The following is an 18,172-nucleotide window of genomic DNA, read 5'->3' as shown; positions in this document are numbered from 1 at the left end:
GGTTATCATCTTCACGATTAGTCAGTTTTATTTGGCCGGTGAGAATCAATGTATGTCCTTTCACACTAAGGGTTTTGCCTATTTTTACTTCCAGTAGATCGAGGCGCTTCATGCGAGATGGGATAATGCTCTTGACATCATTCTCGAACTCAAATTTCTTCATATTCCTTTTCTGCTGACATCGTGATTTAGAGATGGTTCCAGTGTTCTCTGGCCGGTCGAAGGCATTTCTCCTATGCTTCTTAACCTGCATGTTTTGTTGGCGATGGTTGATGGGTTTGTTTGCCACTCTTAATCTTTTGAAGACGCCCTTAGACTTCTTCATGCCCCTTGATTGACCACCCAATCTACTAAATATGGACTCTGATGAGTCAAGACTTGGACCCTCCAACCTATCAAAAACGGAATGATGTGGTCTAGTAGATGATGGTTGAATCCTATCGAATACAGAGCCCCTTTGTTTGGGTGTAGTGTTTTCACCTACACTTTCCTCAACTTCTTCCACTGCAATATACTGGGATGCTTGTACCGACCTTCTTCGAGCCGAGATCTTTGAGGTTCTGTGAAACCCAATCCAACTTTTTTCACCCGAACACGCTCCCCTTGTTGTTGCAGCTGCCGTTGAGATTTGTTGAGCCTATAGGGGGCAACATCGATGACCTTTCCCATGGGCTCTGGGTTAGAAAAATCGTACCCTGAGCTTTTCATCAATTTGTAAGCAACTGGGTCAAATCCTTCTTTCCTAGCGCTAGGCATCTCCGATATATTTTCAAGGCTTGCATATGGGGGATTAGATATCTTTTGGTTGCTTACTCATCGAACCGGCAAAGTCATGCTTTTATTTAATGAAGATAGCTTACTTTCAACTTTCTTAGGAGCGACATGTACTTCGCATTTTTCGAATGGAGTTTGACCCTCCTTGCAACGTGACATAGGAATGCAACGTAGCACTTGAACATGTGAGTTAGACTTCACTTCTATACTTTTTCTCTCATTGATTTCCTCAACCTTCTCGCTCAAGACCTCCTTTAAAGGAGGGTCTTCTTTCGTTTGTTGCTTCTTCAGAGCTTGTTTTCCTGTGGAGGCTATCTCATTACTTCAACTGGCTCTTCTTGATCGATGTAGAACTTCGCATCAGCGAAATGAGATTCGGCCTTTGAGAAAGGTTTCATCTCTACTCTCACCCTTCTTTCACCATTCTTGTACTTGAAGCATTGGTGCAAGGTTGATGCTACTACTTCATTTTCGTGCATCCATGGTCGCCCTAACAACAAATTGTATGAAGTTTTTGAATCAATGACATGAAATATTGTTGTTGCATTCATCCCTCCAACGGTTAAATTGACTCTTATCATGCCGATGGCTCGTTGCCCCCCGAGGTTGAAACCTTGAATCATCAGACGGCTTTGAGACAATTCATTGTCGGTGATTCCTAACTTCCTCATAGTAGACTTTGGCATGATATTCACTGCGGAGCCTCCATCTATGAGTATGTGATTAACCTTTTGTTTACGGATGTATCCACAAACGAAAAGAGGTCTATTGTGAGGTTTCGAACCAAGCATAAGATCTTCATCAATGAACGCCAAAGATACACTGCATGCTGCACATCGGTCAGGATGGTTCTCATAGATACCTTGTTCGATATTTTCCTTTGATGTGTAATGAGTTGGATTTTCAATAGCTCGTGCCATAGCGAATCGTCGCATTTCTTCTGGTAGAGACAAAGCTTGGCGCTATCCCATATGAGATGGGACTGAATCTAACAACGCAAGAATCTTCGAATCTCTTTCGGGATCTCCTGGATGTTCGAGACTTGTAGATGGTTGACTTTCCTCAAATCCATCTTTTACTTCCGCCGTGTAACAAGACACTACATCAACAGAAGCTTCACTAAAGTAATTTCGAGGGAAGAATTTGTCTAATGTGATTAGCATCCAGGGCTTTACTTCTTCACAAGGGACAAGTAGAGCGCGTCGCTTCCTCGTTCTTTTCATTTCCTCCGCTTTTCCGAGAACTTTCCTTGTTTGCTGGTGCTTCTTAGAAGGTTGTGAAATGGATGTAGTTGGCTTCCTTACCTTCCTCCTGGTTACCAACGTCCACCCTTCCTCTTCCTCTTCCTCTTCATACGGCAATGGAGTAGGATCTGATTGCAATGCTGGGCTGAACTTCATTACTTGTATGACAACAGGCTCCAAACTCCCAAACTGGATGATTTGTGCATGCCGCTCACATGGTGAAGCATCCACGGCTACTGTGGTATGATTGAATCATACTGTTTCTTCTAAATCTAGCACGATCCTTCCTTCTTTTGCGAGCCTCGTTATTTTCTCCTTGAGAGTGATGCATTTTTCAAGGAAGAGTTATTGATTTTGAAAAGTTATTAATATGAGATTTTATTCTCAAGTATTTATTCAAAAGGTTTTGATTTTGAAAGTATGTGGAAGGAGTTTGAATAACATTGGAATTATTGGATATTAAAAGGATTTATTATTGGGCCATTGAAATATTATTATTAATGCTTTATAAGCATGTTGGTAATCCCACTATGCGGATTTAGTTTATTGATAAGACTATGGACTTTGTATGACCTAGTCTTTCCTCAAGAATAGCCTTGTAATATAAGGAGACTAGCTTGGGGGGTGTGCACACTTGGGTGAGGAATTGGATTTAAAGAAGTTGGTTCAAAAAGGAATTGGATTTTTAAAGGAATTGGTTTATCAATTATTTTGAATGTTGAATCATTGGAATTGGTTTTGAATCATGAGTTTTGGAATTATTGAATTATTTATTGGAAATTGGTTTTAAAACATGTTCGCGAATAAATTGAGTTTACATTATCCTGCACTTATCGTACTTAGCATATTTTGCTAATCCGTATTTCCTATTTGTTTTGGTTCGCCTGTTTACTGTAATGGTAAGCATTGTTGACTATTTTCAGGTGGAGTCACGAATGAGCATATGGGAGTCCTGGGATTTGCTTCACCTAGTTTAGGAATGTTGGTCTTATGTTTATTTTGAGTACTCATAACAATGTTACTATTTTTATAAGTATTAATAAAAGAAAGTTGAGTTTCCGCTGCAAAGTATTGGTTTATTTTAGTAAGTTTGAATAGCCTTGCATAATCACGCGGCGGTAATACGCCCAAGTCTATCTCTACGGTATAATTATACGTATTATACTGGTATTTCCATAGAGGGAGATTTGGGGGTGTTATAAAGGCAGCTAGGGCGTACAACCCTTTTACTTTCAGAAAAGCAATGGAAGCTCTGCAGAAGGCTAATCCCTTGGCATTAGTTTGGTTGTCAGAAGTAGTCAACATGGTCTAAACATGCTTTCAATTCTAACATCAAGTGTGATGTGAATAAGTCAAATTTTGTAGAGAGCTTCAATGCTACTCTAGGAATCAACAGATGCAGACCTGTTCTAACTTTACTTGAAGGTAGTCTTATTCTTATGCTATAGTTGCATTACCACACTTAGGAGCAAGAACTGATAGTGTTTACATTTGAATGTAGGGATTAGAAAACTGGCTATAGTCAGATTGGCCACTAGAAAGGAGTAGTGATATTTGTCCAAATATCATTAAAAGACTGCAAGTGCTTAGTCATGAGTCTAGGACTTGTAGATGTTTGAAGGCTGGAGCTGGGGAGTATGAAGTGTTAGATGGTAAATCAATGTTGCCTGTCAACTTAAATGACAAAACTTGTGCATTTAATGTGTGGCAGCTCTCTGGATTGCCATGTAAGCATGCTATGAGGGCTATTATACATGCACATGGGGATCCTAAGAAGTATGTGAGTGAATGGTACTCCTTGAGAAGGTACAAGCTCATATATGGCAACACAATCAAATCCATCCCAGATGTTGAACAATGGCCTGACAACAACTACCCAGATATAGCCCCACCCAATATGAAAAGAGGTATTGGTAGGCCTGCAAGAAATAGAAAAATGGAAGAAGGTGAACAGGCCAAGGGCAAGAGATCCAATACTGTTAAGTGCAGCAAGTGCCAAAACTATGGACATAACTCTCACACATACCAAAGTGGTCTTACTGGGAAACAAAAAGCATCTATGGCAGCAGAAACAGTGCAGCAGAACAAGAAAAAGGCCCCAAAATCAAAGCAAAAGGGGTTGTCTCTATCCCAGCCTGATCCAATCACAACTGCTCATTCATCCCAGCATGATCCTACAACAACTGCTCCTTCATCTTAGCATATAAGAAGGTTACCAAGAACAAAGAAGGGTGTCTCTGCCTCCCAGCCTGCTTAGTTAGCTTGGTTACAAGTCAATAGGGTTTTTGGACATATCTGGTTATTTTTCTGATGTTTTATGGACATTTTTTTTATAGTTATGATGCAATTTGTCTAGGTAAATGATGTTAGCAGACATGGCAGTAAGTTATGTAGTTGATCATATGATGTTGAACCATCTCAGACATGTTTTTTGGTAGTATTTGAATGTTATGATGTTTTTTGGATATAATTGCGTATATTTGTAAGGTTTGGTTGCAATTCACTTATGTTTTGTTCACATTGTTTATCAACCCAATTTACTTAAATCCTGTTCTGTTATTGGATGCAAACAAATTCAGAAATTGTAGCAACTATTTTATTGATAATGGCATAAAAGCCTTTCACAGTACATGCATGAACCATAGCATACCAAAAAAAGGAATGCATACATTACTACTTAGAAACAACAACACAAAATACAAAATCAGAGCCATTTTCACAACATTTTTCATGAAATTGGCCAAATCCTCGACTTTTGTCTTCACAGAAGCAGATGAAGCACATTCAACCTCGAATTCATCCCCTGCCCTGACTACATCTTCTTCCTTCACCCACGCAAAATAATTGCAGCCCCTACACTTGAAAAATAGCCTCCGTGGGTTTTTCATGGTTTCAAATACTTTCACCGCAGCGATTTTTGGGGAAGAACAATTGCAAGTAACGACCTTCACCCACTCAAGCTTGTCGTCCATGGTGATAGCCTTCATTGATACAGAGGATGAACCCGATTTTGCCATAAGCCTTAATTTGGAAAATGAAGAACCCTAGAATCTGGAAAAAATAAGAAATCGAGAGAGAATTGGGGGTTTTAATACATTAAGGGTATATGGGTTAGGGAAATCAGAACAAAAAAATTGGAGGGAAAAAATTAAGGGTAAATAAGTCAAATCAGTGTAATTTAACCATGGTTAATGATTTCATTAACCAACACTTAAACAGAAGTTACCATTTGATTAACCACATTAATTGATTACCAAAGATAATTAAAAATTGACCCCTTTATCATTGAGAAAAAAAAAAATAATTAGTGATTACCATTGAGAATTTCCCAAAAAAAAAAAACAGGTCCACTAAAATTCAGATTGACGAACTCATATATTAGTGATCGGTTTACAGGCGCAATTGTTGGGTTCAGAAAGAAACCCTAAGCTTTTGTGGAAAGACAACAGAGAAGGATGAAGATAGCAGTGGAAGGATGCATGCATGGTGACCTTGACAATGTCTACAAAACCATTGCTGATTTAGAGAGAGAAGAAAACACCAAAATCGACCTTCTCATTTGCTGCGGCGACTTCCAGGTTTTTCTTTTTTTCTCTCTGTGATAATTTCTACTATTTTCCTCGTTATTAGTTTAACTGTAGTATGTTTCTGATTAATTGCGTAATTTGTTGATTCAGTAGTAGTAGTTGTTGATTGAATGATTTCATTGTATATTCATAGTTGCAGAATTTATACGAATATGTAATTTGATTCTCTAAGGTAGTACATAGGTAGAATGACTGATACTATTGTGGGATTAAGTGTTGATTTATGATGTATAGAATTTATGAGTGAATAATGTTGGATTATTACATCGAATTTCTCTTTAATGCCCGTGCTATTTCAATTATGAGTTTGGTGTCGATATAGATTTCGAGCAATTAGGGACACAAAATGTTGATATATGATAAGTATTGTAATGGTAAAGTGGTGACTGTAAGCCGGTTAAATCGATTTTTGAAAGTGCCTTGGATTATCTTGTAAGATGCAGACTTTTTTTCTCACCATTGGAGGATCACTTATTCAGCTCTTACACAACGAATATTGAAACCTTTTGTGGCTGCATTTTGTGGCAATTTGGATGTCGTAAAAAATGTATTCAATATGTTAAGGTTGGTACTTGGTGCAGACCTGCTATCAGATTACATTTATTTGCATCAGAAGCATTTGCTATTAGTGTCTAGTAAATTTGTCAGTTTCTAGTCATTGTAGTTTTGTTACGAATGTGTTCTCATTGTGAAGAAATTGTAGAATAGGTATAGTGCTGACTGTTTGTGTGAAAATTTTTAAAATTCAGCTAGACTGATAATTGGCTTGATCTTATTTTATGACAGGCTGTTAGAAACAAAAAGGATCTTGAGAGTTTAAATGTTAAACCTAAATATAGGCAAATGAACACTTTCTGGAAATACTACTCTGGAGAAGAAGTAGCTCCTGTGCCAACTATTTTTATTGGTGGAAATCACGAAGCTTCCAATTACCTCTGGGAACTGTAAGTAATTTCTTGGTCCAGCACTTATCCCCAACAAGCTTGGATGTGGATTGTGCATGTTTTTACAGTGTGGATCGTGGAGTATGCTTGTTTTTACTTGCATTTTTTTTATATAATCTGTTTCAATATAGTTGCTTCACTTTTAGTTTTGCACATAATTTCATACACTAATTTTGATCACATGTTATAACTAATTGATTAAAAACAAATGGTATTGATTTAAATGTTGTTGAGTTAGTTCCATTGTACAAATTCATGATATCAACCTTTTATATGGCATCCATTCCCTTAAGTTCAACTCACTTTCTGTAGATTTGTGTTTCTTGGAAAGTTTGGAAAAAGTTAGGTGGACAAAGTCGAAGAGATTAAGTAAAAGATTTGTGGATTTAAGAACAATAAGATGAGTAAGAGAGTGTGAGTGGAAAGTGTAGATAGTGTGGGGTATGAGGGCTAAAATATTGATAAAGGTTTGCCAAAATTGGATTAAAGTAAAAGTGAGTTAAATTTTTTGAAACACCCCGAAATGGAAAGTGAGTCGAGGTTTTGGGAATGGAGGGAGTATATTTTACTTGTAGATAACAAAAGGTATATATGGTAAAACTGTAAAAGTTGTGTTGGGAAGCATGCCAGTCAAAGTGGTGCATTAATTTATGGAATGGAGGAAACGTTAGTGTGGGTTTGGTGCCCTTGATTTTGATCTTTTGAAGTCTTTTTAGTTTTTCTAATGATTAATCTATGGTAAATTGTAATGTTATCTTTTTCTACAAAATGAAATTATTCTATTTTCCAGTTGAGGTGGGGGTGTGGGATCATCGGTATCTGGAAAGAAAACTGTAAGGATTATGCCTTATATTTTGCTTATTTGGTTCTTTGTTTTTGATTGAGGATAACATGAGATAAAGTTATCTTCTTAGACCTGGAAAAAAAAAAAAGGTAAAGAAAGGAGATAAACAGCAGCAGTTCTGTTTTAAGTTGGATTTTTTGTATGAATGGTATTTTACTAAGGGTTTTCAGAGTGTTGTTACTTTGTTTGGCAATGTTTCTACGTGATTTTTTTTTTCCCTGTTGTATATTGTCATTTTAGCCGCCTTCTTTAGAACATCTTCTAGGTTGGAGTCCTCTTTTATCGCAGATACCATATCTGCTTTGAGCTCAGCTAATTTGAGCACATTCTTGGGATGATCAATCTAAGCTATGATGATCATAATTTCCGATGTTTAGTCGAGTATTAAACTTTTCTATGGTGCTTTATATATAGAACATTTTTTATACATAATCTTGCACCTCTATGCTCAAGCTACTTCTAATGTCTAGTTACATGTTTATGTCAAGGTCCTTAAGTATCATGTTGCTGATATAATTATTGAAATTCACTGAATAGGGGAAAATATGTTAATTGTATTACCATCCATCATGGGTATTCAGTTTACTGTAAGATTTCATATGCTATCCTGCTATATATACTCTGTAATTTAGAAGAGTGATGTGTATTGTGTTTTAGGTACTATGGTGGATGGGTTGCACCTAATATATTCTTCTTGGGTTTTGCTGGAGTTATCAAGTTTGGCAACATTCGAATTGGTGGATTGTCAGGGATATATAATTTTCGCCATTATAAATTAGGTTGGTCCATTGGCATACATTAGTTTGAGTGGTATTTATAAAATATGACTTTCTATTTCTTCTTATTACAAACACGTTCATAGTTAAATATTGGTATGACAAATTCACTATCTAACCTTCTCTGCATTCTATAACACTCATACATGGGATTTTTATTTTTATATCATACGTATGCGTTGTTTGTGACCAGGGCATTTTGAAAGACCTCCATACAATGAGAGTGATATCCGATCAATCTACCATGTTCGTGAATATGACGTTCACAAGCTTATGCAAGTTCAGGAGCCAATTGATATATTTCTGTCACATGATTGGCCAGTTGGTATTACTGATTGTGGAAATTGGAGAGAGCTCGTCCGAAAGAAGCCTTTTTTTGAAAAAGAGGTAATGTTAACTATGTTACTGAAAATATTTTATGCGGGGATGGAACATTGTATTCTGCTTTTATTCAGTGCCCAAACTCCTAAAGAACAAATAAGGGTTTGTCTCTCTCATGACTCAAAAGTGTAGGTGTTGAAAACCTGTCCACCAGCGTCTTTTACTTTTGAATTAGTGCATTGTAGGAGTCTAGCTTATATGCTTGTCACACAATAAGTACAATTTTAATACAGCTTTAAGCTGAATATCTTCCTTTACGAGGATATTAAACTCACTGTTATAACAACCTGTTGATTAAATTGAAATCTCACTGCATTATGAGTACAGTAGTACAATTTAGAAGTTTAAGTTCAATGTTATTGATTCTTAAATTTAGTTGCATGATGGCTGAAATCTGTGATGTTGTATGTTTCTATCAGCAATGCTTGCAAGTAATTGGGCCATTGTTAATGACAATATTTTTACAGTGACTTAACTTTGTAAGCAATCATCATCTCAGATTCAGGAGCGAACTCTTGGTAGTAAGCCTGCCGCTAAGCTGCTGGAGAAGTTAAAACCTTCGTACTGGTTTTCGGCTCACCTGCACTGCAAATTTTCTGCCCTTGTCCAGCATGGTGAAGGGGGTTCTATGACAAAATTTCTTGCACTTGACAAGTGCTTACCTAATCGCAAATTTTTACAGGTATGAATAGGTCATCCCACTTGTTGTCCAATTCATCAACTGTCTGAAATTGCTGATGGTAAATTTAAGTTTTGCATCAGATTATTGAAATTGAATCAGACCCTGGACCGTTTGATATATGTTATGATGAAGAGTGGCTTGCAATTACGAGGACATATAATGCAGCCTTCCCCATTACAGCAAGGCCTGCTGATTTCCAGTGTGTTACTTATTCTATTTGTTTATGTTCTTGTTTCTCTTTGATTAAGCCTTGACAAACATTTTCTTTTTGTTTCCTGAAAAAGGAGTGTGCAAGTTGACACAGAAGGTTCCCGTCAGTGGGTCAGGAGTAAGCTAAACACAAGAGGGTTTAAACCCTTTGAGTTCACACGAACAGCTCCATGCCATGATCCCTCTCAGTCTGTATTTAACGGTTCCTCAGTGGGTAAACATTTTATCTATTGTGTATAAAGCTAAGCAATTTTTGGTATGCAGGGTATTTTCCAATTTAAATAGTCGACAACAGTCAATTTTCATATGCTAGAAAATTCATCCTGCTGCTCTTGTTGAAAGTTGAATCTGTCATTACTCATTAGTTGCATCATACACATGATGTTAATGTTTTTTGTTTGGATATCCTAGATGCTCAAATAGTCAAATAGCTCATTGTGGACTTTTGTGGTAAATCCATGAATATGGCAATAATTGGTGTTTGTTAGAAGCTCTGCAAATCTTATATCATTTTTAACTCCTAATTTTATGTGTATCATGATGTTTACGGGATAGTGTTCTATATTGTTCTTCTGACTATTCCAGTGCTCTTTTGTTCATATGAAATGTTGTTGCCCTTTTTCCCCACATACTTGAACAATATCTACTTTTTCTTATATTCTTTATTACACAAGATGGGGGTTAAATGCTGTAATTTGGTCTTTGATGGTCATTGAAATTTTGATTACAGAACTTCATCGAAATCCTCAGACAGAGGCACTCTTGGAGTTACTTGAGCTACCATATCTTCTTGACAACTCCATTGCTTCCCGTGAGATGAGTAGTTACTCTCCTTCAATATCCAAAGGTGACTCTCATGTGACTATACATACTACATATCATATATTCCTTTTATGTTTGAGCTCTTGGTTTGATATTATTCAAATTCAGATTTTTCTACAATATCATTTGACATTTTACATGCAAACTATAATACATGAGATATAATTATGAAAGAAAAGAATGACCAAATCTAAAAGTCACAAGTTTCTTCTAATAAACTATGTTAGCTTCTTGGGTAAGGTTGTATGAGTATGGTTTATTGTTATGGACTGACCAGACACAACCAATAACAGAGAAGAAAGCTATAGAATGGGAGAATAGAGAAGAAAGATTGAGGCTTTAATTAACATAAATAACGGTTAACACAATCGATAGGTTTAGCCTATCAAGCTCTATAGTGAGTTTAGCTCACAACTCTCTAATGAGTGACTTGAGGTCACAACTCTCTAATGAGTGACTTGAGGTCACAACTCTCCCAAGGAATTACTACAAAATTCTGCCTACCTATTTCCTTCCCTTCTATTTATACTAAGGACTATCAACCTAGTGAGCTAATATTAGTAGAATACCTATACTACCCCTCCTTAGATTGATCTATTACATTTATGTATACAATTTACCGTGGGCTGAAACTTTTTGGACGCGAGGACTAATCTTACACCATAAATTCATCAAATAAAATCTAACCCAGGCTTTTATTTTTCATAGTCGAACATCTTCTTTGCAATCTTTGATCTAGGTTTTGCAAGGTCATTGTTGGAAACAAACAAAATCTCAATCAAATCAAATTTATACTCACCCCCAATTCCTTAGTATTACGGCAACTTGGGGTTCGAACCTTAAAGAATGCAGAAGCAAAAGGGTTTTGTAAATTTTCTACTTGAAGCTATGCTAACTTTAAATGATTAAAGATGATTTAAATTGATCAATGCAGTGACTAAGAGATTAGGATCATATTTAGATAGGTTCATCTCATGCTGATGAATACATGATCATGCAAAGACTAAACGTAGTGGAGACTTGACTTTTTCCATGGCTTTTGGCTTTTATGTTTGGTTTAACAACCATTTTATTTGTTTGGTGATTGGCTTTCTCTATGGCTTTTAGCTTTTGTGCATTGTGAATCAACTTAGGATTAGCTCTAGGCATCGCTTGTGCATTGTGAATCAACCTGGATCTTTTAGCTTTTGTGCATTGTGAATCAACTTAGGATTTGCTCTAGGTCTTGCTTGTTTGCTTATATTGACTAACAGAATCGTTGTGCATTGTAATCCTTTTTAAAATCTCAAAAAACCTACCTTGGACATCTAATCTAGTATTGTTCAAATTAGTAATGTGGTCTTTGTTAAGCTGCAATGATAGATGTTTGTGTGTGTGTGTGTGTGTGTTAAGCTGCATCTAACAAGTTCCCATAAGACTTTTTATTGTGTATAAATCAACAGCAATAGTATATATAAGTAGAATGTGTGAATAATGTAAAAGTCAAATGGGTGCAACTAAAAAATAAAATGAAACAAAGGATTGTTTCCAATGTCGTATGTCAAGTAAATTTGAGCAGTGCTGCTCTGAGCCTCTGACTGATCGTTTTGCCTGCTTTACCCATATCGACATTGCTTGTTCGGGGTGCAGAGACAGGATACAACCATACCTGGCAATATGGAAATCAACATGGCAGCTGGTAGCAAGTCTGAAATGAACTCAATCAATGTAGATTTTTCTTCTGTTTCCTTATACTTTTTGCTCAACTTTACAGAACAAAATTAAACAGTAATTGTAGAAAGTGAATAATCATTAAAAAAAAAAAAAAAATTGCCGTATCTCTGTGAATTTGACATTTGGTTTCTTTTACAATGTACCATGTCTCCTTGGCATCATAGAAGGTGAGAGACTTTTGTTTGAGGTTTAGGGTTGGGGAGTAACAAGGATGTGAGTTCGAAGCTAGTCCTGAGACCTATAGATGAATGCCTTGAGCTTTAACTCTTATTCATTTAAGGGTTAAGAAAGTGGATTTGGACTTTGGAAGTTCCTTTTCACCGATGGTTATTCAATCCTTTCTTGTATTGTTGCTTGATTTTTTTGTAAAGTATTTAATATCTATTTGTAGTTGGGAAATTGTTTATCATTTTTATTCTTCTGTCATCAAGTATATGAATGGAAATAAGGCTAAAGAACATTTGCTAAGAATCCTGCACAAAGGGAAACTATTCTCTATCTTTTTCTTTGCCACTTTCTTCTATACGTGGTTCCCATTGGATTGGGAACTCTCAAATATGTTTGTGATTCAAAAAATCTTGTGATTCTTAGCCCTTAGATTGCCTGGTTTTACAGGTTTTTTTTTTACTCCAATGTACAATATGATTGTCAGTTTGGCACCCCTCTTTTACCGTTGGTTTTTGCTTGAGGACAGCTAATTTTGTGCTTCCGACTGCAGTTATTGACAGATTTTATTATTATTATTATTATTATTATTATTATTATTATTTTCTAATTGAAAATTTGTTGTTTTTATATAGGCACTTATTCTATTGATGATGAAGATATTCCTATTGATGATGTGGATGAATTAGAGGAGTTGGCTGGTGCGGCTGATGAAGAATAAGTGTTTGATAAGACATGAAGGCAAGTAAAAATCCAATATGCTTGTAATTAGGTGCTTATGAACTCAATTTAGCTCTTTATTTTCAAGCAATGATTTGAGCATGTCAAATGGAAGTGAGAATTTCTGTCTTATGGAGAAAAATGTTTCTGACTCACCTGTGGATCATCAAGTAATTGCCTGCAATACATTAGCATTAGAAGTCTCGGTGAATATATATTAGTAACAAGCTGCTAATCTTGATTTCATCTTGTTTAATTTGCTTTACCGATCACTTAACTATGTGACCTAACAATTACATAAGACACTTGTCCTATATTAATTTATAGTGGTTAAATAAATTTAGTCAAAAAAATGTTAATTTACTCACTGAGTAATCTATTTTATCATCATGCTTAACGACTTTTGATTTACATTTTGGCCAACCAAAATATGTTCTTGTCCTGCTTTGTGTTAATTGTGTATGATTATATGGCTGTTTGGTTAAATGAAATTGTGATTATCTTCCAGTCAAAAAAAAAAAAGAAAAAAAAAATTGTGATTATATTTGCAAGTCCAAGCTTTTAGCAATTGCTATTTTGCCATACAAGTACTTAAAGAATAAAGATTATGCTCGTAGTTAAGCCTTTTTTAATTGTTTATCATGCTAGATATCTAATATTCTAATAGCGAGTCATCTAGCTGCCCCGTTCTTAACTTTTTTGATTTGGATGGTGGAATTGAGTTAGTCTGATCTTAATTCTCATTTATTTGTTCTGTTATGCTAATTTAGTCCTCTTTTGTTTTTCTGTTATTCCTTTGCTTACCTTCCATTTTCCATGCAGAAATTGCACCTGCTGTTTTAACATTTACGAATATTGTTACCTGTAGTAAATCATGATGATGCAACACAATTGTTGAGTTGTCAACATTATCAGCTGGTAGACTTTCTGAAGAGGCCTTTACAAAACTTTAATTTGGTAATTGCAGCATTTCTTACTGGAAGTAAATCTTAACACAATGATCGCTCTCTTAACTACACTTTGTTGTAGATGCAGGTATATACATGTGAGCTTGGGTAGCTTTCGTCACTGAAAGGATTTGTTGAGACTCTGGGAACCGGAAGCCTTGTGTCTAAAGTTTGCATAATTGCTTGAAACAGTAAGTAATTTCTTGTGAATCTTATGACTGTTGAGAAAAATGTACAGAAGAAGCATTAGGGTAAGTGCAATTGCCAAATTACGTAGTAGTTTTTGCAACTTCATATAGATGAAATCTAAGAATATTTCATATTGGCAATTGTTACGGTGTCACTACTCACTAGTGTTGGTCCTTAATTGTTACGTTTGAGGTTTTGAAATTTGTTTAACATCTGTCTATTCAACTACTACTATCTCTGTTTCATATTATTTGCATCATTTGCCAAAAAAAGGATGTTTCATACTCCCTCTGTTTTTTTTTTATTTTTACATGCATTAGTTTGACCGACACATTTGCCGAAACGTTACTTTGACCATTAATATCTATAATTGTGCATTAGTAAAAATTGTAACAAAATTATATTATGAAACTAGACATTATGACAAATCTAATGATATATTATATAGTAACATTTATTTATTTTTTAGAGGTGAAAAAATTAAGTCGACCATTATGTGAATAGTGCAATTTTCAAAGTGATGCATATAAAAAAAACGGAGGGAGTATTATTTACCATAAATGCTTTCTTTTCTTTTTAAATTGTCATCAATAATATAATTCTAAAACAGACACTTGACACATGACATTTTCAGGTGCTGTTTTTTCCCTCAAACCATTTTTTTGTTCTTTTTATTCGTCAAATCCTATTCAAATATATTTACATATTATTATAATATAACCTTCCTAGTTTGCCTCGGCACGTCACATAACAAATCACATATATTTATATTTTAAAAATCCTTATATTAATTGGCTACTTATATAATACAAATTCTCCTAAAGGCGGGTATATGTGAACTTATTGTGAGACAGATTAAAATTTTGTTAAAAATATTTAATAGTTATACTTGTTTATACATATCAAAGATTTTCGCTGACTTAGTATCTTGCATGTCACACTAATTCTTATTTGATATCTTCATGACGTGTCAGTTGGCAAAAAACGGATATGCCAACTTTTGATATCTCATTTAAGTTGTTTAAAGTGAGTTAAGTATAATATAGGGGACTCAATTCTTGCAAAATGTGGGGAAAGGAGACTCTATTTATTTTATAGAGGAAAAGAGGACTAGGGTTAAATTTCCAATGTTAGGGGGTATTTTCAGGTGAGTTAACTCACCTTTAACCCAAGAAGAATTAAGTCTCCTCATTATTGCCTTGATTAAACCAGACAAATTCAATCCCTTCATTAATCATTTCTGCTGATTGTTTTGAAAATATAGCTGTTTGAAATTAAGAAAGTACAACAGCAATACAAAAGCTTTGTTCTTGAAATTTTTTTAAATGTTTGTTATCCAAAAAAAATAATTCTTTCAATATTTTTTTAATGTTCTTCATCTCTCTGGTGTGTAGCTTATTTGTCTTGCATTTGTAGTAGAAGCATACATCGTAATTTTAGTGAAGGCTTGTAGGGCCCTAATTTTTTTTTTAAAAAAAAAAAAAAAAATTATCGATAAGCCTAGTGTATATTGCAACCAAAGGTTAAGGAGAGTTTCTAAGAAAGTCAAGCATCCTTTTATGAGATTTCTAATATGTGGATGGGTGTGATTATATAAGGTGGTAGGTGGGTTAACAGTCCACGTGAGTCAGAGTTAGTTTATGAGATGATCATGATTTTAATTAAAGAGAAATGTGGAGTTAGAAGGTCAAGGATGTAATGAAGATGATGAAAAAAATAAACATTCAAAGTATTGTAATTCTATGCCTTATTATTGTTCCAAAAAGAGGAAGGAACTCTTTTTTTGATTAGTCTTAAATTAAAATATTTACCAAAAAAAAAAAAAACAAAAAACAAAAAAAAACCAAAAAAAAAAAAAAAAACATGCTCCTTTTTTTTTTAGTTGACCAAAGTGACTCAATTCTTTAACCAAGGGGACTCAATTCTTTCCCTTATATAATTAAAACCCATCGAAAACCCAAACCCATTCTAGCCCAGTCCCTTTTCCCTCTATAATTTAATAGAGTCCCCTTTCCCCACATTTTGCAAGAATTGAGTCCCTTAATTTATACTTAACTCGTTTAAAGTACACCATAAATGAACCTTGTTTTGTATAACTTTTTAAAATAAATTTTATAATATAAATTTAACATAATTATAAGATAATTTTTTTAAAGTTACGATTTACTTATTCATATGGAAAATTAGAAGTACTATCAAAAATAAAATTATAAATAACTTTTTTATCTTAAAAAATCTATCTTAAATTTGCTTATCTAGTATTAGAGGTGTCGTACAAAATCTTATATGCCGCTTTCATGGCATGACACTTGGCGAAAAGTTGAAACGGCAAGTGTCGATGTCTCGTGAACTGGCTAAACTTATGAGATGACTCATGATCCGACCCTAATTGACAGGTCTACATAATAAAATTCTATTAGATAATAAAGTATATTATTTTAATCGATTAGTATATATCATAAATGGATATTTTACGCTTTGAAAATATCGCAAAAAAGTTAGATTAAATACGTAAAATAAATAGCTAATTTACGATATTTTATGTATATCATAATTTTACGATATTTTAAAATTATGATATCGTAAAATATCGTAATTTTAAGAAATATTTTACGCTTTGAAAATATCTTAAAATTAAATTCGTAAAATTATGATATTTTACGTATTAAATAAGTAAATTATCTTAATATTATATCCAAATAGAACTCTAAACTAACTTTTTTATCTTATGAAGTCTATTTACCCAACGTGGCGCGACACTTCATGGCGAAAAGTTGGAACGCTAACTGCCGCTATCTCATGGCCTGTCCAAAGTTTAGCTTTATATATTAGTTATATGATTTTTTTTAATAATGTTCTTATCAAAATATTTATTAGAAGAAACAGAGTCCAAATTAAGTTTCGGATTTGAAAATTTTTTTGTTGAATATAAATTTTATTAACATAATTTGGTTTACGAAAAAAAAATGTTTATGGGTTATATATATATCCTAATATTTGAGTGATGAGATACCATATTTATGATTTATTTATTAATTATAAATACAATTTGTACATACATAACTAACACCAATGAATAATAAAAACTATTCTTTGGTAACAAGCAAATTAATCAATATATTATATTCTTTAATTAAGAATATTATCTTTTTGTCCGATTTGACATGTAAGTACTATAATATTTATTATTTAAAAAATACAATATTTTTTCTTTTTTTTTTTTAAAAAAAAAAAGAATAAATAAAACATATCTTTAGATGATATTAGCACATAATTTTTTTTTTAAAAAAATTATCTTTCGATATTAATAGTTTTATTAATATCCAATGAATAAGATAATATATTTCTTAAAAAAAAATTAAAATTTATAATGCAAGAAATATTTTATAAACATTTATGTGAAATTTAGGTCAACAAATTACAAAAAAATGTTAGAGATTAATAATAAAATTTTTTTTAAAAAAAGTTGTACATCGCACGAGCTTTCATCTAGTTACTCTTACAATTTGGTACACTGTACTCCGTAACAATTATAAAAATTATTAAAACACGGAGGGAGTATCTCCATTTCCATACACGTAATAATTAAAAAAAAACATTATTAATAAAACACACAGTGACACGAATCTAACAAGATCTACATGACTATATTACTTTTTGTAAATAATGGGAATTAACGGTCAAAGTTTTTAAAGTTTGATTCAAATTTTGGCAATGGAGCAAAATAATTTTATTTTATGTTATTATTATTATTATTATTATTTATTTATTTATTTTTTATTTTTATTTTTTTTATTTTTTTTTGTGGAAAAAGAGGGAATAACTAGGGATGTCAATGGGGCGGGGCGGGGCGGATGTTGGCTTTCCCATCCCCATCCCCACCTAATATTTTCATCCCCATCCCCGCGGCGGGTCCAATTTTCATCCCCATCCCCGCCCCACCCCCCACTTGGATATCCATCCCCACCTTATCCCCACCAAAGACCCGCCTAATCCCCATTCAAGATCCACCTAATCTCCGTATCTCAAATAAACAATCTTACATAATTAATACGAATTATAAAATAAAACATTCTACACACATTTTTGTGTTATAATATAAGTGTCATACAAAGTATTATAATTAATATTGTATTTCACGTAATTATTTTATAAATAGTATAAAAGTATATAA

At 33.9% G+C, this 18,172-nt stretch overlaps 1 protein-coding gene across 8 annotated transcripts; it reads left to right on the top strand.

Annotated features, from left to right (window-relative positions):
- Positions 1-5,432: 5,432 nt before the first annotated feature.
- Positions 5,433-16,804, top strand: LOC145614876 (lariat debranching enzyme-like). Of its 8 annotated transcripts, none has more exons than XM_081669947.1 (12): positions 5,433-5,596; positions 6,392-6,549; positions 8,051-8,172; positions 8,363-8,556; positions 9,050-9,232; positions 9,313-9,431; positions 9,517-9,656; positions 10,173-10,289; positions 12,778-12,883; positions 13,685-13,819; positions 13,898-14,000; positions 16,733-16,804. In XM_081669947.1, exons 1-9 carry the CDS (start codon positions 5,474-5,476, stop codon positions 12,861-12,863), a joined length of 1,242 nt encoding a protein of 413 aa, XP_081526073.1. In that variant the 5' UTR covers positions 5,433-5,473; the 3' UTR covers positions 12,864-12,883; positions 13,685-13,819; positions 13,898-14,000; positions 16,733-16,804. The 8 variants fall into 8 exon arrangements, with proteins under 8 accessions (XP_081526073.1, XP_081526069.1, XP_081526075.1 ...); XM_081669943.1 differs by having other exon boundaries at positions 13,892-14,000; XM_081669949.1 differs by lacking the exon at positions 16,733-16,804 and having other exon boundaries at positions 13,731-13,780; positions 13,892-14,265.
- Positions 16,805-18,172: the final 1,368 nt, after the last annotated feature.

This window comes from Chenopodium album, chromosome 25 (genome assembly GCF_948465745.1).
Source record: "Chenopodium album chromosome 25, dcCheAlbu1.1, whole genome shotgun sequence".
NCBI lineage: Eukaryota > Viridiplantae > Streptophyta > Magnoliopsida > Caryophyllales > Amaranthaceae > Chenopodium > Chenopodium album.
This window is presented reverse-complemented; position numbering and strand designations above follow the sequence as displayed.

Bases quoted from the DNA above. Each gene is read 5' to 3' on its own strand.
- LOC145614876 (XM_081669947.1), top strand. From the start codon at position 5,474: ATGAAGATAGCAGTGGAAGGATGCATGCATGGTGACCTTGACAATGTC. The intron at 8,173-8,362 runs GTTGGTCCATTG...GTTTGTGACCAG, and splicing joins TTTTCGCCATTATAAATTAG to GGCATTTTGAAAGACCTCCA. The intron at 8,557-9,049 runs GTAATGTTAACT...TCATCATCTCAG, and splicing joins AGCCTTTTTTTGAAAAAGAG to ATTCAGGAGCGAACTCTTGG.